Raw genomic sequence first — 22712 nt, 5'->3', positions numbered from 1 at the left:
TCTGTGCCAACCACTGAGGTGGGGCCCGCCAGGACCCAGCCGGTCTCTGCACCTGTACCTACTCCTCAGGTGGGAGCGACTGGTGTCCAGCACGTGCCTGCACCTTTCAACCGTGTTGTAGGCCCAGGGGAACTGACACCGCCACCTGTCCTACATCTGCTCCAACACCCATCATTGTACTCAGCTGCACAGGATGCCCCTCAGTCAGTCATTCAACCCATAACCCTGCCATTAATACACTCTGTAGCTGAGCCATTAGCCGCCCAATCCGCAGCCAATTCAGCCGCTCCTCCACCCATTACACCTCCACCACAACCGACACTGCAGTCTCCAGGTCAGTCCCCTGCAGCTCAGCTTTCCCCAGTGCAGTCTCCAGTGTCCCCAGTGCAGCCTCCCTTAGCACAGTTATCCACTCAACCACCAGCACCACAACTGTCACTACTACCTCTAGTTCATTCCCCTGTGAAGTCATCAACTCCACTGCCTACTCCACTCTCACCACCACCGTTACAACAGACATCACTTCAGTCCCCTGTGCCAGTGCAGACGCCGTCAATTCAGTCTCCCGTGCAGTCATCTACTTCACCACCATTAGTAGCTCAGGTCCCCGTATCTCCAGTAGCTCAGCTCGCACCTGAACCATTGGCCCAGTCCCCGATAGCAGTACGGTCTTCTGTTCGGCTTAACATTCAGCCAGGGGTCCCAAACCTCTCTGGCTCTACATCAGCTCCTGCTGGAAGCTCGGATGAGCTCATCCAGGACTCCGCGGCTCCCGCGCCGCCATCTACCTCGTCCGCTGGGGGTTCCAGTGAGCCCAGCCAGCACCTCCTCGTCTCCGCTGGAGGGTCCGAGGGGCTCGTTCAGCCTCCTGTCTCCGCTGGAGGGTCCGAGGGGCCCGTTCAGCCTTCTGTCTCCGCTGGAGGGCCCATGGAGGCCGTCCAGCCGCCACCGGCGGCCCCTGCTTCTACTCCGCCTGGTCCAGCTTCAGCCTGTGCAGCTCCGCCTGGTCCAGCCTCAGCCTCTGCAGCTCCGCCTGGTACACCCTCAGCCTCTGCAGCTCCGTCTGGCCCAGCCTCAGAGTCTTCGTCCTCGTTTGGCCCAGCCTCAGAGTCTTCATCATCGTCTGATCCTACCTCGACTGGTCCTGTGCCCGCCGAGCCTCGGCCAGTGCGCCTGACACTTAAGAGCCGCCGCCGATTTCTGCGCCCCTTGACACATAAAGCCTTTGAATAAAAATAAACACTGTTGTGACAGTGATGTACACTGTTCTGATGGTATATATGCATCAATCTATCAATCGTTTGTTATAAGATTCAGATAATTATTTGTCAAAAGTGAGACATTTTAAATGAGAATAAGAAAGAAAAGTATTTCCTTGTGCCCCCCTTTCCCTGCATAGTTACCAGCTGTCAGCTACATAAAAAAGGATCCTGGTTTTATTTGTCTCTCAGAAACAGTTCATAACTTCCCTTTAACTCATTCATGTCACCTAAAAGGTAAACCTGTTTCTCCATCACCTGTTCAGCTCTGATGATTCAGTAAGGACATCTCCTGGTTTCATCTTCATGTTTCCCTCTCACCACATATCCAAACCGATATCATGACCAGCAGCTTTACAGCTGTGGCTCCAGCAAACATCAGCTGATACTAGAAATTAATATTAAATAAATTCTAACAACAGCTGATCAAGCTTAAACGTGCTGCTGTTGTTTAGCGCGACATCCGCTGGTTTCTTCTTTCTGGCGCAAAGTGGGCGATAAACAAACAAGAGAGAAAAACCGATCAGCTGATCATTGATCAGTTTCATGATTGATGTAGAAACAGGAGAGGGAGGGGGAAAGAATGAGAGAAGAAGAGGCATCTGTGCAGTAAAGACACAGAACAACTCCAGCTTTGTGTCTTTTTCATTGTAGCTGAAGTCCGGGACAAACTGTGTTTCTTTTCACCTCAATACAAAACCCGTAATATTTTCTCTGAATACGAGACGATTCTGTTTTTTACGGGACTGTTGGCAACTCTAATAATTAACTGTATGAACAAAATAAAGTTCAACATCAGTAACATCATAGCACCCACCCAGATGTATAGAAACTCCGTCATACTAGCAAAAAAACAAAAAAGCCCAATCACAGAACATTTTGCAGAGTTCAAAACTGCAGCTGCAGCGCAAACAACAACAAACACTGTTTGTAAATGTGTCCTGGAGTTTATGCAGGTGCAGACAGTGCCACTGCTGTAAGTAAGCCTAACAGCTTCCAGATAATTTATTCTGGCAGTATGGCAAGAAAGTCATCACTGCTTCAAGCACTGTCTGTATTATCTGGTCAGAGAGCAAGGACAGTAAGCAGTCCTCTGCCCTTGAAGAAAAGACATCTGCCCAAGATGAAGAAACTTCCTCTCCAGAAGATGAGGAGGCAATCTCCAAAGAGGCTGACTGCATTACCACTGATGATGAGTACTAGCCAGTGCCTCAATCCTCTTCTTTGGAGGGGATTGGGGTTGGGGGGCATGGAAGTGGAGGCCGAGCAGCTGATGGAAAAGAACATAGGAGCATTTTCTGAGACCAAGGAGCCGGTGACTGAGTGGATCCCTCATGAAAGGAAAACCATTATGGGCAGAAATCTGTGCCATCAGAAACTGAATTTGAATAAGTTCAATTTGAATTTGAATTGCTCAGATTGAATCTGAATTGTAACTTGAATAAATGCTTTTGAAAACTGAATTTGAATTAGTCTAATTTGAAATTGAATTTATGGTTTGAAAATGATCATCACTAAATTGAAATTGAATTTATATTTTGAAAATGAATTGATTTGCTTTGAGGCTGTGGACAGCTACAGGTACCTTGGTGTTCATCTGAACAATAGACTGGACTGGACTCATAACTCAGACGCCCTCTACAGGAAAGGGCAGAGCAGGCTGTACCTGCTGCGGAGACTCAGGTCGTTTGGAGTGGAGGGCCCACTCCTGAAGACCTTCTATGACTCTGTTGTGGCTTCTGCTATCTTTTATGGTGTGGTCTGCTGGGGCGGCAGCATCTCTGCTGGGGCGGCAGCATCTCTGCTGGGGCGGCAGCATCTCTGCTGGGGACAGGAAGAGACTGAACAGGGTGATCCGAAGGGCCAGCTCTGTTCTAGGATGCCCTCTGGACCCAGTGGAGGTGGTGAGTGACAGGAGAACGGCGGCTAAGCTGTCATCCCTGTTGGACAACATCTCCCACCCCATGCAGCAGACTGTGACAGCACTGAGCAGCTCCTTCAGTGGGAGACTGCGGCATCCACGGTGTGGGACGGAGAGATTTCGCAGGTCTTTCCTCCCCACTGCTGTCAGACTCCATAATAAAGACTTTAACTGATCAAGCACACACATCCATACATATGCAATAATACTAAGTGCAATAATCCTTTCTGTCATCGTTGTATTTTTACTCAGTTGTATATAGTATTTGTATTTGTATTCTATTTTTATCTTATTGTATATTTATTTTATTTTATTCTACTGTATATAGTATTTTATTTTATTCTATTCTGTACAGTTGTGTACTGTATTTATTCTTATTGTATTCTAATTTTTGCCTCATAACTTTTGCACTGTCCACTTCCTGCTGTGACAAAACAAATTTCCCACGTGTGGGACTAATAAAGGTTATCTTATCTTATCTTAAACTGCATTTTATCCTTTAAAAATTCAGCTCTCGAATAATTTCAGATTCACTTCTCACCATTCAGTTTCAGTTCTACAATTCAATTTCAGTTCCAAAATTCAGTTTTTTGGAACTTACATCCGGTTCCGGTTCAAGCGCAGATTAATAGAACTACGTTTTACTAGCGGACCGAGAGTGTTACTGACGGGAATCTACAGCGTCTTGAGCTGAATTAAGACTTCAGAAGTCATTGATCATGTCGAATGACCAGCGGATAACCTCTCAGGTTGGTAATAAATGTATTACATGTATAAGAACAAGCGTCATGTTAACAAATGATAGCCGTACGATAACTTTCATGCTTATTGTAGCTGCTAGCTAAAAACGCTAATTTAGCGTAGTTTGCCCTGGATTCAACTTTGACAAACAAATATGATCGACTGTTTCTAGTAGAATTCCAAAGTTGTCATCTTGGACCCTGTCAGAGTAGCCCCTCTGTATGCTTGCAGAGACCCCTACAGTAGGGAAACATGCAAAACTGTGTCCAAACCTTTGTATTTTAGCTTTATTTATGTCTTACACAGCATCCCAACTCTTTAGCTAACTTAATAACTTTAGCTAACGTGAATAGTTAGTCTAATTCATTAGTGCAGCATTACTGGATCATCTCTGTTTGAAGTGATATAATATGATATACAACTATCACTGAAACAAGCAAACTTTGTAAATAAGCAAACACCACTTCTCATTCTCTAAACGTTTGGCCACAGCTGTAGATTACACTATCAGTGCTTGTTCACTCTTGACAATAATAACATTTCTAAATTTACTTTGTGCATTTACAGGTGCCCATAAACCATGTGGGTCCCACTACTGAAGAGAGACTGATCTACAATCCAGTACCCACTGGTATCAAACCAGGGCTCACCCTGTATGTAGTTTCCTGCATTAGCAGCCTGAGATCTACTTTTGACTTTTTTATAACAAAGGAGATCTTTTAGCTGCTGTGCACCCTTACAAACCAGCACGGGAGGCAAAGGTGTGAGGATTGGAGGATTATAGATGAAGTGGAGATGTGAGCCTAAACCAGAATAAAGCAATACATAGCATGTTGGATGACAACACTGGAAGTTCTCGGGAAGTAAAAAAGGGCAAGGGGTTCAGACTCCAACTGACGGAGGAGCTCCGAGGACAACGTCTTTCCTTCGGTCACCTTGGCAGAGGAACTCCTCAGATGAAAACTGGCACAGGGGAAACAACTCAGAGCTTCCTCCCCAGCTCCTCCAGATGCAGCAGAGGAAGATTTTTTTTGTCTGTCTTTGGCTTCACCAAAACTACCACGGCGATATCCCACATGCCAAAGCAACGGAGGAATATGCTTCTTTTGACAGCAGCACACAAGGAACCAGTCAGTGATGGGGAATAAAGGATGCGTGAAAGCAAGAAGCAATCCTGGACTACAATAGGCTCAAATACTGCTTGGATAACTTAGAGAGGATGTTGGCACCTCGAGTTGTAGAAGGAAAACTAACTGATGGCTGCTGGCTCTTCTCTCCAATTTCCTGGATGTCTTGGGAAACTATGTCTTTGTCCCGCCGGAAACAACTTCACTGAAGTGGGGGAGTCCTCTACAACCTACAAATGAAGAGTGATCCTGGGAGAGCTGGGACACATGCTGGTGACCTCAACAACTGCAAGACACCCTTCTCCTTAATTCTCAGCCACTTCTGCCATTGATCTCAAGATACAGTAGTCTGAACCAGAGTGTCACCCACACCCCACCAACGAAATGAGAAGAAGGTGCAAAAGGCGCACCTCCAGGATTGGAACAGCAGCCCCTTGCACGAGGTGTAGAAAGTGTGCCTACAAAAACCACTCTAATCTGGTTAGCACATGTTGCTGCTAATGAGGATGCACACAGAAGCACACACATACTGGATACTGGAATATAAATTTTGATCATTTTATTGGTGATTTCAGGGGTTATTTGGTCATTAAATCGCCTTTCTGGCCACTAACACACCATGTGTGATATTCTTTTTGGCCATTCATCCCCCCCTCAAAAGAAAAAATAAATAAATAGCTAAATAAATGAAGTAAAAATAAATCATACAACTATGAGTAATTATGTGGAATAACTAATTTTAACATCTTATTTCTTAAGGCTGTATTTTTAGCAACAACACTTAATGCATTTTTAAAACAAAATGGTAGGTTTATAAATGAGACTGAGTCTTTTTTGATTTCCTTGTTTTAGGTCTCAAACATAGTCCAGCATTGACGAACCATCAGTTTGGAAGGGTTTCCGATATTTGTTCGCAACGACGAGACCAAACTCTTCTTAACATGTTTAGTGAGTATGCAAATCTACTCAATCTTCAGTTTTGGTTTTCAGAGACTTATATGTACTGTTGTTAATTTTGCATAGGATACAGATCCAGTTGAGAGGGGAACCCGAGGTGTTACGGTGGGCATCCTCACTGTTCTGGAGGACTGCGTGGGACCCAACTCGCAGTCCACAGTGGTCAACACTGCCATTGTTTTGGAAGAGGACATTATTCTTGATGATCTGCCAGACCTTCCCACTGCCTTTGCCTACCTGTTTGGCCTACTTTATGGGCTCAACATGGAGTTTCCCAATGAACTCAAGTACACATTTGTTTGCTGTATGGAAACCAGATAGAAGAGTTCACATCCTGCCATCTGATGTTTTGATCTGTTAGTTAGTGACTATCAATCAAGATAGGTTTGATATTCTGACTGACAATACCACACCTTTAAAATATCACACCTTTAAAATTGGATGAGTAACATTTATTACAAAAATTTGACTTTTTTGTTTTGTTTTTGGAAAAGGACTTTATTTGTGGCTGAATGTTGTCAGTATGTTAAAAATGGCTCATCTCAAAACATTGTCAGTGGTGCAGTTGTGTTTGAACACAATAAAGTTATTTGAAAACCAACATTGTGTAAACATTCATTAATAAAACAGGGAGCACCTTATGAAAACTATAAAAGATACTTTTCAAATCAAAAAATCAAAATCAAATCACTTTTATTGTCACATCACATGTGCGGGCACACTGGCACAGCACATGCGAGTGAAATTCTTGTGTGCGAGCCCCACAAGCAACAGAGATGTGCAAACACAACAACACAAACGAGCAAAATACAAGAATGGCTAATCTGAAACTAATAAATATATGTACAACAGTTTATGGCTGGGGTGACTGGAGTCCTTGATGATCCTCCCCGCTTCCTGTAGATGTCTTGGAGGGAGGGAAGCTCACCTCCAATTATCCGTTCAGAGCACCGCACTACTTTCTGGAGAGCTTTGCAGTTGTAGGCGGTGCTGTTGCCATACCAGGTGGTGATGCATCCAGTGAGGATGCTCTCAATGGCACAGTGATAGAAGGTCCTGAGGATACGCGACTCATGCCGAATCTTTTCAGTCTCCTGAGAAAGAAGAGGCGCTGCTGCGCCTTCTTCACTGTTTTGTTTATGTGTACTGACCACGTAAGATCCTCAGCCAGATGTACACCAAGGAACCGGAAGCTGCTCACTCTCTCCACAGCAGCGCCGTTGATGGTGATGGGGGTGTGTACTTCTCTGCACCTCCGGAAGTCCACTACCAACTCCTTTGTCTTTGCGACGTTGAGGGTGAGATGGTTGTCTTGACACCAGTGGGTCAGGGCGCTGACCTCCTCCCTGTAAGCCGTCTCATCACCATTGGTGATAAGACCCACCACTGTAGTGTCATCCGCAAACTTCACAATGATGTTGGAGTTGTTAGTGGCTGTGCAGTCGTAGGTGTAGAGTGAGTACAGGAGAGGGCTCAGTACACACCCCTGTGGAGCACCAGTGTTCAGTGTGATGGGGGATGAGGTGATGCTGCCCAGTCTGACCACTTGGCGTCTGTCAGACAGGAAGCTAAGGATCCAGCTGCAGAGGGAGCTGCTAAGTCCTAGATCCTGCAGTTTCCTGTCCAGCTTCGAGGGAACGATGGTATTGAATGCTGAGCTGTAATCTACAAACAGCATTCTCACATACGTGTCTCTCTTCTCCAGGTGTGACAGGGCAGTATGTAGTGTCAGGGCTATGGCATCATCAGTGGACCTGTTGTGGCGGTATGCGAACTGTAGAGGGTCCAGTGAGTCGGGTAGTGCAAAGCGGATGAAGTCCCTGACCAGCTTCTCGAAGCACTCCAGCCAGGACGACATCTTCCACGCATTTCCTGATAAATCCACAGACTGAGTCTGTGTACTCATCAATGTCTTTAGCGGCCACGTTAAAAACTTCCCAGTCCGCGTGATCAAAACAGTCCCGCAGCGCAGACTCCGATTGGTCCGTCCAACAGTGCACCGCCCTCCAGGTTGGAGCTTCCTGTTTCAGCTTCTGCCTGTAGGCGGGCAGGAGCAGGATGGAGCAGTGATCTGATTGGCCGAATGGGGCGCGGGGGAGGGCTTTGTACGCATCCCGGAAAGAGGTGTAACAGTGGTCGAGTAGCCGGTTTCCACGTGTGTTGAAAAGGATGTGTTGATGGAGTTTTGGTGAGACTTTCTTCAGGTTTCCCTTATTAAAGTCTCCGGCTGTGATAAACGCTGCCTCTGGGTGTGCGGTTTCCTCACTGCTGATCGCGCTGTACAGTTCCCCTGAGTGCACGGTCAGTGTTGGCTTGTGGGGGAATGTAAACAGCCGTAATAATCACTGCTGTAAATTCCCTCAGTAGCCAGAATGGCCGGCACTTAATCATCAGGTACTGCAGGTCCGGTGAGCAGAAGGATTTGACCGGGTGCATGTTCGCATAATCACACCAGCTGTTGTTGATCATGAGACATACACCACCGCCTCTGCTTTTCCCAGTAAGATCCTGTGACCTGTCCGCGCGGTGCACAGAGAACCCCGGCAGTTGTATTGCGGAGTCCGGTACCTTGTCCGATAGCCAGGTTTCTGTGAGGCAGATCACGCAGCAGTCCCGCATCTCTCGCTGGAATGAGATCCGTGCCCGAAGCTCGCACAGCTTGTTCTCCAGAGACTGCACATTAGCCAGTAATAAACTGGGTAACGGTGGTCTGTTAGTGCGCCGTCTCAGTCGAACCAGAACGCCAGATCTTCTCCCTCTGCGTCGGCGTTTGCGGCCTCCAGGGACAGAGAACAAAGGCGTCTCAGGTGAGATGAATGGGGGGTCTGCAAACGGAGCGTCCGTGTTGCAAAACTTGAACTCCGGAAAGTTATAAGAAAGACCGTCTTTTATGTCCAGTAAGGTTTGTCGGTCGTACACAAGGAGACAAGTGCTGCTCGTGAAAAAATAAAGGAAAAGTAAAATTAAACACAGAAGAAAGCCGTTGCTTGGGGGAGCTCGCGACGAGGCTGCCATACTCGGCGCCATCTTGATTGTTTTTCTAGACTTTAGGAAATTAATTGGCAAAACAAAAAAAATATGTTGTGTAAACTTTAGGAATTACATTGTTAAAACAATAGAAAATATATTTTGTAAACTTTAGGAAATATGTTGCCAAAATTAAAACTAATACCTTGTGTAAACTTTAGGAAATACATTGCTAAAACAATAAAATATGAGTTAAGAAAAAGCACAGTTATTAATCTTGTTAACACGAAAACATTAGTTGAAGCAACTTTTCTCCTAAACTTGAAATTATAAGTTATCCATCAGGTCCTAAAAACGTAAATGCAGTGGGTTGCCTTGAGTTTTTAAGTTTTTGCAACAAATTTTTTTTTACAGTGTAGGTTGCGGAATGAAATTGAGGCACAGGCGGCCAGAAGGGGTCAGAGGGGGAGTGCCTCCCCTGCACCCTGGTAACACACCTGCACCCCAAGCCCTGTGTGTGTGTGGGTGTGGTGGAGCGGGAAGAGGGAGGCAGCTGGAGGGAAGAAAGGGAGGAGCAAGCGGATCCTCCCTGGGGCCAGCTCCTCCGCTGACCCCAGTAGGCACTCAGCAAGTAAATCTGTCTGTTCATGGTCATAGCATGCATAATGCGGTGAAGGCATTTCAAGTGAAGCTGTCACAAATGCTCCAGTGCAACTTGCCTCACTTTCCCTGTTGCCAAGTAATGCTGAACCAAGTCGGCGTACTTTGCTGATAAACTGAACGCACTGAGTTCGCACGGCGCTTTGGTGACTTTGCTTTGCAACCCATTTACGTGTAAACTGCACCTGTGCAGATTCAGATGGAGCTGCAGTGTAATGGTACACTCATGGCAAAGTATGACACTGAATGGCCCGCACAGTTTATTAGTTCCATTCCTGAAGCAATGCCCAGCTCCGTCTACATGTGGCTCAAGCTTTGTGTATGCTTTCATTTATTTCTTCTGGAGTTTTTGGCAGCATGTTCATATTTCTAACTTGCATAATTTTGACAGGATATATTTTATGAAGAGCAAAATATTTAAAGTTAGTTTATTTTTTTAAGTTTATTTATTTAGGAATAGTATTCCTGTCTGTTTTTATTCATATTTATGTTTAAAAAAATCTTGTTTGACCTAATGTGTGCCTTGAGTTTTGGCCACCTGTGCAATTGAGTTTGACACCTCTGGTTTATACGATCGGGGAATCATGCAGTCAACTAAGACTGAAGAAGTCTTTTGGATGAGTGATGAAAAGTTTCTCCCACTAAAAACACTACGTCCAGATGAAAAGAATCAACTTTTGGGAAAAAATTGCCAACTTTTTGTCATAGTGCATGGCCGTGGAGCTGCAACAAATTTTGATTATTCACCATGAAATTCCCATTTCCTTTTATTGCCACATAAACATACATACCCCAGCAGCATGGCGAACATTGATATCTCGCCATGAAAAATGAAATTGTTATTACTCAAATAAATCCAGTCTGATTGCTACCATTCTTCAAAGGCTTGATTACAGACCCACCCAGAACAGCTTGATATGTGCATTGGCAGCAATAATAAGAGTGCCACCTAGTGGGAGCACGAAAAGTCTTGTCCTGTACTTTGATCTACTGCTCCTCACAGGTTGATCAGATCCACCTCAAAAGAGGTTAAAATGACAATCAGTCTCTTATGATGCTTCAGAGTAAAAATTGTGAGTTTACATGGAACCGCACACCCTGGTGGCAAGACAATTCGCCATGAAACAGGAAGTAGCTTTTGAGGTATTTGGAAAACTCAAACTGTCTTATGTGAGTGTGTTCTGTTTATGTTTCCCCTGCCTCGTCAGCTATAATTTCTCCCAGGTGTGTTTCCCTCCTGTCTCTCATCCCTTGATTACTGCCGTGTGTATATAAGCCCTGTGTTTCCTTTGTTCTTGGTCGCATCGTTAATGTCTGTTCACCCTCATACCTCCCTATGTGTTCTGTTTGCCTGCATGCCAGTTTAGTTATTTTCCAGTATAGTTAGTTTTCTGCTCAGTCACCCCTGCAATAAAGCTGTTTATTCTGAACTCACTTTCGCTTCCGTGAATCCTGCATTTTGGGTCCTTCCTCTCTGCCTGCCTGCACAAAGCCATGACAGCAACATCCTCCAGGAACCCAAAGAGTAGCTTCCTGGCCCCTAGCCCTGCCAGTGTAGCAGAAATGATGAGGATGATGATGCAGCAGCAGCTGTTCTTCTCTGCGTGAGTAGCTTAATGTTGTTCGTGTGTAATTTACGTTGAGTAGGCTAACCACGTTATTACATTAATGCCGCGTAAGGTGAACTAGCAAACACCGTTGTAGTTACATACGGCTGTCTTCTTGTTTGATCGCAGATACTCCCTTCACCCTGGCCAAAAAGGCTAAAATGACCAAAGAAAAAGTGGAAAACAGTTAAACATGAGAGGTTTTTGGACAAAGTTTGTGTTTTTTCCATTGTTTAAGCACTGCTTACAGCCAAGAGTGATCCCATATATGCCCCATAGCTGCAGAAAAGGCTAACATTGTTATCTTTTTACAAAAAAACAGCTGAATATGAGAGGTTTTTGGACCAATTTTGTGTTCTCCATTCTTTAAGCACTGCTTCCAGCCAAGAGTGATACCATATATGCCCCATAGCTGCAGAAAAGGCTAACATTGTTATCTTTTTACAAAAAAACAGCTGAATATGAGAGGTTTTTGGACCAATTTTGTGTTCTCCATTCTTTAAGCACTGCTTCCAGCCAAGAGTGATACCATATATGCCCTATAGCTGCAGAAAAGGATAACATTGTTATCTTTTTATTTAAAAAAACAGCTGAACATGAGAGATTTTAGGACAAAGTTTGTGTTCTTGATTCTTTAAGTACCGGTTTTGTCACCGGTATCGGATAAAACCTAAACGATACCCATCCCTACTCCTAAGACAACAGACACCCAAGTTGAGTTCATCCCCCCACCCCCGGACTCCTAAAGAGCCGAAACCACCTGCAAAAGATGGTAACAATCTCCCCGCCAGCAGCAGAGGCGGAGCACACCCAGAACCCCAAGTCCCAAGGCCTGCCCCAGACCAACATCCGCCAGCCCAGTGCCACCAGTGATGTCACACACTTAAAAGTTACACACAGTTGGCTGTAGAAGTCCTAAAATACACACAGCATTGGAAAACATGCTGTAGAAAGTGTGCTGAGATGTCTAATGCTTCATCTGTTTTATGTTTAGTTATTGTGACTCAGCCATGAGTGATTAATGACGTGGTCCTACAGTTCTTCTGTTCTTGCATCTTGTGATATGTGTAATAAATAACACCAACCTTCCTAACACTGTAAAATGTATTGAATAGATGGATGGGTTGATTTGACCGCACTGTCATCTGACCTGTATCCACAGCACTGACCTCTGACCTTCAGCTTGACTTGTTTCTCCATCAACATACTCCTCCATCTGCTATAGACCGTGCAGGTGTAGGTGTAGTTGTCTTCATCTGTGGGGTATTTCAGGGTCAGACTGAGGTCTCCAGTCGTCAGCAGGTTTCTTTTCATCGTCGTTCGGTTCCTGTAGTCCTGGTCTTGTTTTTCAGGCTGATCATAACCATCCTCATACACGTGGACCTTCCTGTTGTGTTTGACCTTCCACTCCACTTTAGCATCTTCATGCATGTAAACTGTGGCTTTACATTGCAGCTGGACAGACTCCACCCCTGAATCCACCTCCACCTGGGGAACTGAGAGAAAAAGAGAGAGAGAATTTGAGTTTTAAAAAATACGTTTATTTCTCATTAGATAATCGACATATCACCACACCCGTTATTATGAAGTGTAACACAAAATTAATCAAAAAAACACAATATATCAAAAAATTACAGTAACTACACTACAGATTACCTCTCTGTAGCCCCAGACCAGAGAAAAAACTATGTAGTTCTGAGGCTGCCTTATAGAAATTGAATTCAAATCAAATCAAATCACTTTTATTGTCACGTCACATGTGCAGGTACACTGGTACAGTACATGCGAGTGAAATTCTTGTGTGTGAGCTTCACAAACAACAGAGGTGTGAAAAAATACAATAACATAAGAACAAGGAAAATATAAGAATGGCTAAATCTTTTATATGTATAATAGTATATGTATTACTGGATGTGTATACTAAATATGTTTTTCTACGTCTGTGTGTGTGTGTGTGTGTGTGTGTGTGTGTGTGTGTGTGTGTGTGTGTGTGTGTGTGTGTGTGTGTGTGTGTGTGTGTGTACATATTTTACAAATTAAATAGAGTAAACAATAAAATAAAATATATAAAATATAAAGAGGTTGGTAGTTGACATGTGCAAAACAGTGGCATTACTGTACAGTGTGTAGTGCATAATGTTGAAGTTCCGGTAGTGAAGCTGAGGTGTCTATGAAGTGTTCAGCAGTCTGATGGCCTGATAGAAAAAGCTGTCTCTCAGTCTGCTGGTACGGGACCGGATGCTGCAGATCCTCCTTCCTGATGGAAGCAGTCTGAACAGTTTATGGCTGGGGTGACTGGAGTCCTTGATGATCCTCTCCGCTTTCCTTAGGCAGCGCTTCCTGTAGATGTCTTGGAGGGAGGGAAGCTCACCTCCAATTATCTGTTCAGAGCACCGCACTACTCGCTGGAGAGCTTTGCAGTTGTAGGCGGTGCTGTTGCCGTACCAGGTGGTGATGCATCCAGTGAGGATGCTCTCAATGGCACAGCGATAGAAGGTCCTGAGGATGCGGGGGCTCATGCCAAATCTTTTCAGTCTCCTGAGAAAGAAGAGGCGCTGCTGCGCCTTCTTCACTGTTTTGTTTGTGTGTACTGACCACGTAAGATCCTCAGCCAGATGTACACCAAGGAAGTGGAAGCTGCTCACTCTCCACAGCAGCGCCGTTGATGGTGATGGGGGTGTGTACTTCTCTGCACCTCCGGAAGTCCACTATCAACTCCTTTGTCTTTGCGACGTTGAGGGTGAGATGGTTGTCTTGACACCAGTGGGTCAGGGCGCTGACCTCCTCCCTGTAAGCCGTCTCATCACCGTTGGTGATAAGACCCACCACTGTAGTGTCGTCTGCAAACTTCACAATGATGTTGGAGTTGTTAGTGGCTGTGCAGTCGTAGGTGTAGAGTGAGTACAGGAGAGGGCTCAGTACACACCCCTGTGGAGCACCAGTGTTCAGTGTGATGGGGGATGAGGTGATGCTGCCCAGTCTGACCACTTGGCGTCTGTCAGACAGGAAGCTAAGGATCCAGCTGCAGAGGGAGCTGCTAAGTCCTAGATCCTGCAGTTTCCTGTCCAGCTTCGAGGGAACGATGGTATTGAATGCTGAGCTGTAATCTACAAACAGCATTCTCACATACGTGTCTCTCTTCTCCAGGTGTGACAGGGCAGTATGTAGTGTCAGGGCTATGGCATCATCAGTGGACCTGTTGTGGCGGTATGCGTACTGTAGAGGGTCCAGTGAGTCGGGTAGTGCAGAGCAGATGAAGTCCCTGACCAGCTTCTCGAAGCATTTGCTCACGATGGAGGTCAGGGCTACAGGTCGCCAGTCGTTCAATGAGGAGATGGTGGAGGATTTGGGTACAGGGACGATGGTGGCCATTTTTAAGCAGGCTGGGACTACAGACAGAGAGAGGGAAAGGTTGAAGATGTGTGTAAACACTCCAGCCAGCTGATCCGTGCATGACTTGAGGACGCGGCCGGGAATCCCGTCCGGACCAGTAGCTTTGCCTTCACCTTCCTGAAGCACTTCCGCACATCATCCTCAGACACAGTGTGCGCACTGACGTCATCTGCGGTGTGCACACTGTCCGGCCTCATGGTGTTCGCTGTGTCGAATCTAGCGTAGAATACGTTTAGATCCTCACACAGAGAGGCCGTGGTCTGCGGTGTGCTGGTTTTCCCTTTAAAGTCTGCGATTGTGTTTAGTCCCTGCCACATCCTCCGAGGGTTGTCAAACTGTTGCTCCACCCTGTCCCTGTACTCACGTTTGGCTGCTTTGATCGTCTTCCGGAGTTGGTAATGTGCGTGTTTGTAGTCCGATGTGTTCGCGGAGGCAAAGGCGGTGTTCTGTTAATCCAGGGTTTTTGATTTGGGAAGGATTTAATTGTTGTGGATGGGACGCCATCTTCCACGCATTTCCTGATAAATCCACAGACTGAGTCTGTGTACTCATCGATGTCATTAGTAGCCACGTGGAACATTTCCCAGTCCGCGTGATCAAAACAGTCCCACAGCGTAGACTCCGATTGGTCCGTCCAATGGTGCACCGCCGGGTTGGACCTTCCTGTTTCAGCTTCTGCCTGTAGGCGGGAAGGAGCAGGATGGAGCGGTGATCTGATTGGCCAAATGGGGCGCAGGGGAGGGCTTTGTACGCATCCCAGAAAGAGGTGTAGCAGTGGTCAAGTAGCCGGTCTCCAGGAGTGTTGAAATGGATGTGTTGGTGGAGTTTTAGTGAGACTTTCTTCAGGTTTCCCTTATTAAAGTCCCCAGTCGTGACAAACGCCGCCTCTGGGTGTGCGGTTTCCTCACTGCTGATCGCACTGTATAGTTCCCTGAGTGCTCCGTCAGTGTCGGCTTGTGGGGGAATGTAAACAGCCGTAATAATCACTGCTGTAAATTCCCTCGGTAGCCAGAATGGCCAGCACTTAATCATCAGGTACTCCAGGTCCGGTGAGCAGAAGGATTTGACCGGGTGCACGTTCGCATAATCACACCAGCTGTTGTTGATCATGAAACACACACCACCGCCTCTGCTTTTCCCAGTAAGATCCTGTGACCTGTCCGCGCGGTGCACAGAGAACCCCGGTAGTTGTATTGCGGAGTCCGGTACCTTGTCCGATAGCCAGGTTTCTGTGAGGCAGATCACGCAGCAGTCCCGCATCTCTCGCTGGAATGAGATCCGTGCCCGAAGCTCGCACAGCTTGTTCTCCGGAGACTGCATATTAGCCGGTAATAAACTGGGTAACGGTGGTCTGTTAGTGCGCCGTCTCAGTCGAACCAGAAAGCTAGATCTTCTCCCTCTGCGTCGGCGTTTGCGGCCTCCGGGGCCAGAGAACGAAGGCATCTCAGGTGAGATGAATGGGGGGTCTGCAAACGGAGGGTCCGCGTTGGAAAACTTGAACTCCGGAAAGTGATGAGAAACTCCATCTTCTATGTCCAGTAAAGTTGGTCGGTCCAGGGCTCGCAAAATCGCTAGCCCGACGTCCCGGGGCTAGCGATTTTTCCACCGGGCTACCAAAATCTATCTCTGCCCTGCCCGTCGGGCTATCATAGGAAGGAAAAATATATGTCAATGCTTTTGCATTCTTTCAGAAATGTAGCTGGGTAATTATGTCATTGGCATCGGTGAGCCACTGTCAATATGTGACATATTGAAATCGGTTTGAATTTGTGCTTGTTTTTTGCTTTCACTTTGCAATTGCGCGAACTGTGTATAGAGAGCGACAGCACTGATTGGTGAGTGACGATAATTTGCGCACCAATTCCTCTGACATCGTCTTATCAATCGTTAGCTTACTATGCAAACATGACAAGTGAAATCTCTCGTAGCTTAAACATGTGAGAGGTTGATCGCGCAGAGAATCGCTGAGCTTATGTGAGTGCGTGTGTAAAAGCAGCAGGATATATATTTTAGTTCTGCTGAGCCAAATAAGACAGGTCAGGGTGAAGAAGTGACAGCCAAAGAAAAGCTTACCACAAAACGGAAAAGTTATGACAAATCAGACTATAAGGCAAAAAGAAAGTGCAGCTTTATGGTTTCATGGACAAAATAATTTCTGTGGCTGCAAAATGACGAACTAAATAATAACCATCTGTTATGGCCCTGTCCATAATCTGTTTTGGTGGCTGTTGTTGTCTGTGCCTTTAAGTCTTTGCAGGTCCCGGAGTGGAGGAGCTGACGGCTGCTGATTGGTCCCCTGGCCATGTGATCTTCATTCAAATCCCTCACCAGCAGTTGTCCCGGGGCAGCCACTGACAGCAGCAGCAGACCTGACCCTGGCCTCCAAAACCTGAGACTTTTGTGCCTGTGACTTTGTGCGACTTTTTTGGAGTTTTGTATATAGTGTGTACATTAGTTTTCATTGTAAATAGCCTTGTAAATAGCACTGCAACAGAAGGGGTGAGCTGCCTTATTGTTTTTCCTTGCACTGTTTTCTCCTGTTTATTTCAGTTAGGGAGTTAGGTGTAGCGCTTGTCTTTTGTTTGATATTTGATTTCACATAGGGTTGTAGATAGCACCTCCTCCTGACTTAGCTTGTTTTGTTTGTTATTTTGGCCTTTGTTCACCCTGGAGCTTCATTTTTTTGCAGTGTAGAAAAATAAATCACGATTCACTAAGAAATTGGTTTCCCTTTGTGTATGGTTTTGGGGACCAGGGCGGGGCAATTCTTTCAAACTTGTGTTGCGTTCCTGTACCCCTAGACTGGGGCGTAACATAAAGTGGGGGCTCGTCCTTTTTTTTTTCTTTTGCCATTCTTTTTGCTCATTGTATTTTGTGGGTTGTCTGCAGTTTTTGGTTGGCAGTTTTCTTGTAGTGTTGGGGGTGATCTAGTCACAATGACTTTTGATGTGGATGATTTTGCACTACAACCCACCGTGGATAAGTTGGATCGATGCACAAAGGCGGATTTGTTGTTGGTGGCAGATTTGTTTAATGTTAGTGTGCCTTTACATGCTAAAAAGGCTGAAATTAAGCAGTGCCTGACAGCTCAGCTGGTGGATAAAGGGGTTTTTGCGGAGTCGAAACCTCGGCCGGTTGAGGCGACTGGAGGTTTGGTGGTGGATGCGGGAGCAGAAGCTGCTGCAACCATCCCAAAAGCTCCCAGTGGACGGGTGTCGCCAGGGGCGGAGGCTCCTGCTGCCATTCAGATCCCAAACGTTAGCCCAGCCGGACAATCAACAGGATTGGTTACGGACGATCTTGGGCTCGCCCTTCGCCTGAAAGAGGTGGAGCTTGCGACTAAGTCCAAAGAAGTTGAGCTTATGCATCTCCGCATAAGGGCTATGGAGCTGGATCCTTCCCGGCAGCGCAATGTTACCTCTACCCCAGTGAGTAAAGTTGTGAGTAAATCTTCTGATTCACTCTCCTCTGACCAATTTGATGCAAGCAGGCAAATTGCTTTAGTGCCACCTTTCAGAGAAAGTGAGGTTGACTCTTACTTTAATGCCTTTGAACGCATCGCAACCACTTTGAAATGGCCCAAGGATGTGTGGAGTTTGTTGCTGCAGTGTAAATTGGTGGGGAAAGCACAGGAAGTGTGTGCGAGCTTGTCTATTGATGACAGCCTGGATTATGAAATTGTGAAATCCACTATTTTAAGGGCTTATGAGCTAGTTCCAGAGGCATATCGCCAGAGGTTTCGGTCGTGTGAAAAATCTGCCAACCAAACACATGTAGAGTTTGCCAGGGAGAAGACTCTCTTGTTTGATAAGTGGTTAGCTGCAAGTAAAGTGAAGGACTTTGCTCAGCTAAGAGAATTGGTCCTGCTGGAGGAATTCAAAACGTGTCTTCCAGAGAATGTTGTTGTATATATCAATGAGCAAAAGGTGGATTCGTTGTCTAAAGCTGCTGTTCTCGCAGATGAGTTTGTGTTGACCCATCGCGTTGCGTTTTCAGCTGTGCGCCGTGAATGTGCCCCGTTGTCGAAACCTGCGAGGAGTTTGAGGGTTTCTCCTAAGCGTCAAACGCGCCCTGATCAGGTCCCCATGACTGTCCGAGAATGCTTTTATTGCCATGATACTGGCCATCTCATTGCCAGTTGTCCGTCGCTCCGTCGCAAAGAGCAAACTCACACATGGAAAAAGCCAAAAAGCATTGGTTTTGTTCAATCGGTTGCTACTCCTAATCCCGTCAGTGATGAACCAGGAAATGACAGTCTTGACAGCAGTTACCGACCATTCATTTCACAAGGGTTCGCCTCACTGACTGGAATAGAGGAGGATCGCGTGCCGATTGTAATTTTGCGCGACACTGGGGCTGCCCAGTCTCTCATTTTGGAAAGCGCGTTGCCTTTCTCAAGTAACTCATTTTGTGGTGCTGATGCTCTCGTGTGGGGAGTGAAAATGAGTGTGTTACGAGCTCCGCTGCACAGAGTCTTCCTACAGTCGCCTCTCGTTTCGGGCCCGGTAACAGTTGGGGTGCGCACTCGCTTGCCCGTGCAGGGGGTTACTATGATTCTGGGGAATGATCTAGCCAATGGGAAAGTTTTCCCGATCCCTGAAGTAATTGAAAACCCCGTCGATGATTTTGATTTTGTTTCTGAGCCTGCTGCTGACAGTCTGCCCTCTGTTTTTCCTGCCTGTGTTGTCACACGCGCCCACAAGCGTAAATATGGTGATGTTGACTTGTCTGACTCTTTTCTATGTTCTGAAGCTGTTCCTGAGAAAGCTGAACTGCCTGTGGAAAAAGCTGAAAAATGTGTGTCTGATAAACTGCTACCCGCTACACCTGACCTGTCTTTTGAGGTAAACAAAACAGATTTTATTCATGCGCAACAGAATGACCCGACTTTGGCCAAATGTTTACTTGCCGCAAATTCAAGCGATCAGAATCCCCGTGTCTACAGCATTGAAAATGATATGTTAATGCGCAAATGGCATCCTCCCTCCTCTAGTGATCTTTGACTTTGAGGACAAGGAGAGATGAGAGGGCAGAGGCCCGAGAAACGAGGAAAACAAGAGAAAAGGAGGTGCAGCAGAAAAGGAGAAACGATCATTCAGAAGAAAAAGATTTAGGAAGAAAGAAGGAGGAGGAGGAGGAGAAGCAGAAGAGAGACTGGAGCACAGAGGGCAAAGAAACAAGGAGGATGAAAGAAAAGGAGGCGGAGAAGAAAGCAGGAAATACATAAGTCATGCAAAAACAAAACACTGACACACCGAAACGTAACATTTCCCCCTACCCAAAAATCAAACATGTAACCCCAAGTGAAAAGTTTGATTCAGACAAACGAAGGCTGAAACGAAGGCAGACGAAGCTGATGGAGGCTGGAGCGGTCCCACTGACCCTCCAGCAAACCACGAAGGCTCTCCACCAAAATCCCAAAACGAAAATATCCCATGACGAACAGCCTCGGGCCTCTGCCCTCTCATCTCTCCTTGTCCTCAAAGTCAAAGATCACTAGAGGAGGGAGGATGCCATTTGCGCATTAACATATCATTTTCAATGCTGTAGACACGGGGATTCTGATCGCTTGAATTTGCGGCAAGTAAACATTTGGCCAAAGTCAGGAAGAGAGTGGGACGAAGGTCTGCCACTTCTCCTTCTAGCGGTGAGGGAGAGTGTGCAGGAGTCCACGGGTTTCAGTCCCGCAGAGCTGGTGTTTGGACACACAGTGCGTGGTCCCCTGCGGCTGCTTAAAGAGAGATATCTGTCCGACACAGCTACCCCCGAGCAGAACGTATTAGATTACGTAAGTTGTTTTAGGGAGCGTCTGCATAAAGCATGCGAAATTGCACGCGAGGCTCTTTCCGCGTCTCAGGAAAAAATGAAAAGGAAATTCGACAAAAAGTCCGTGCAGAGAAAATTTGAAGTGGGTGACAAAGTGTTGACTCTCCTACCAGTTCCTGGATCCTCTCTCCAGGCAAAGTTCTGTGGGCCCTATACTGTCCAAGAGAAACTGAGTGACACAGATTATGTTATAGGTACCCCAGACCGTAGGAGAAAGCGTCGTGTGTGTCATGTTAATCTGATGAAGCCTTATTTTGTTCGTGATGCAGGTGTAAACTCCTCCTCATCCCCCGCTGCGCTGTCTGCCGTGTCGGTAGTTGTGCCAGCATCCCCGTCTCAGTATAGCCCAGAAAGTGATGGCTTAGCTTTCGTTTGTGCTGAGGGTTGCTCCCGACTCAGAAACTCTGAAGTATTGGATAAGTTGAATTCCCACCTAAAACATTTAGATGAGGCTGCCCAGACCGATGTGTGTTCTCTGATCAATACTTACCCATCTCTGTTTGCTGACACTCCGTCTCGCACTACTGTCCTCGAACATGACATAGATGTAGGTGACCACCCTCCGATCAAACAACACGCTTATCGTGTGAACCCTACCAAACGTGCACTTTTTCAGCAAGAAGTTTCCTACTTGCTGGAAAATGGTCTTGCTGTCCCTAGTTCGAGTGCCTGGAGTTCCCCATGCCTTCTTGTGCCGAAGGAAGACAAAACTCCACGTTTTTGTAGTGATTTTCGAAAAGTGAACAGTGTGATCAAACCCGACTCCTACCCTCTTCCCCGCATGGAAGATTGTGTTGACAGGGTTGGCTCCGCAAAGTTTGTCACCAAACTGGACTTATTTAAGGGTTATTGGCAAGTTCCCCTCACTCCGCGTGCATCTGAAATTTCTGCTTTTGTCACTCCTGACCACTTCCTCCAATACACCGTCATGCCTTTTGGCCTTCGAAATGCCCCTGCCACATTCCAACGCCTTATGCACATTGTCTTAGGTGGTGTCACAAACTGTGAAGTGTACTTAGACGACATTGTAGCCTATTCAGAGACTTGGTCAGATCACCTTGGAACACTCACGGAGATTTTTGAAAGATTACAAGAGGCATCCCTTACCCTAAATCTTGCCAAATGTGACTTTGGTAAGGCCACTGTGACTTATCTAGGGAAGCAGGTGGGTCAGGGACAGGTGCGCCCCCTGCTGGCTAAAATCCAGGCTATCCTAGATTTCCCTGTGCCTCGCACTAGACGTGAGCTTCGCCGGTTCCTTGGTATGGCCGGCTATTATCGTGGCTTCTGTAAGAATTTTGCAGATGTAGTTGCACCTCTCACCAGTCTCACAAGTGTGTCAAAACCATTTGTATGGTCCCCCACATGCCAGAATGCTTTTGAGTCTGCCAAAGCTCTCCTCTGCAGCACACCAGTACTTGCCGCTCCTGTTTTCACACATCCGTTTAAACTTGAGGTGGATGCCAGCGCCAACGGTGCAGGTGCGGTACTGTTGCAGGAGGATAGGCAGGGTGTTGATCACCCAATTGGTTACTTTTCGAAAAAATTCAACTCCCACCAACAGAAATACAGCACCATTGAAAAAGAAGCCCTCTCTCTATTGCTTGCTCTACAGCATTTCGAGGTCTATGTCGGTTCCAGTTCAGCACCTGTCATTGTTTACACAGACCACAACCCCCTCGTGTTTTTGACCCGAATGCAAAATTCTAACCAAAGGCTCATGAGATGGTCCCTCTTAGTACAAGATTTCAATCTGGAGATCCATCACAAAAAAGGGACAGAGAATGTACTGGCAGATGCGCTGTCACGTGGTTTTCGGAACCCCTAAGCGCCAAACATCTTTAGGGGAGATGTTTGGTCTTGGGAAGGGGGGTGTTATGGCCCTGTCCATAATCTGTTTTGGTGGCTGTTGTTGTCTGTGCCTTTAAGTCTTTGCAGGTCCCGGAGTGGAGGAGCTGACGGCTGCTGATTGGTCCCCTGGCCATGTGATCTTCATTCAAATCCCTCACCAGCAGTTGTCCCGGGGCAGCCACTGACAACAGCAGCAGGCCTGACCCTGGCCTCCAAAACCTGAGACTTTTGTGCCTGTGACTTTGTGCGACTTTTTTGGAGTTTTGTATATAGTGTGTACATTAGTTTTCATTGTAAATAGCCTTGTAAATAGCACTGCAACAGAAGGGGTGAGCTGCCTTATTGTTTTTCCTTGCACTGTTTTCTCCTGTTTATTTCAGTTAGGGAGTTAGGTGTAGCGCTT

At 46.3% G+C, this 22712-nt stretch overlaps 1 protein-coding gene across 1 annotated transcript in view; it reads right to left on the bottom strand.

Annotated features, from left to right (window-relative positions):
- Positions 1-22712, bottom strand: part of LOC143415597 (uncharacterized) — a 71878-nt gene that overhangs the window by 25699 nt on the left and 23467 nt on the right. The window contains exon 6 of the mRNA XM_076880873.1: positions 12409-12735. Within this exon, the coding sequence (XP_076736988.1) occupies positions 12409-12735 (327 nt within the window). The remainder of the gene's footprint in view (positions 1-12408; positions 12736-22712) is intronic.

The sequence above is a fragment of the Maylandia zebra genome, unplaced genomic scaffold, assembly GCF_041146795.1.
Source record: "Maylandia zebra isolate NMK-2024a unplaced genomic scaffold, Mzebra_GT3a scaffold01, whole genome shotgun sequence".
NCBI lineage: Eukaryota > Metazoa > Chordata > Actinopteri > Cichliformes > Cichlidae > Maylandia > Maylandia zebra.
This window is presented reverse-complemented; position numbering and strand designations above follow the sequence as displayed.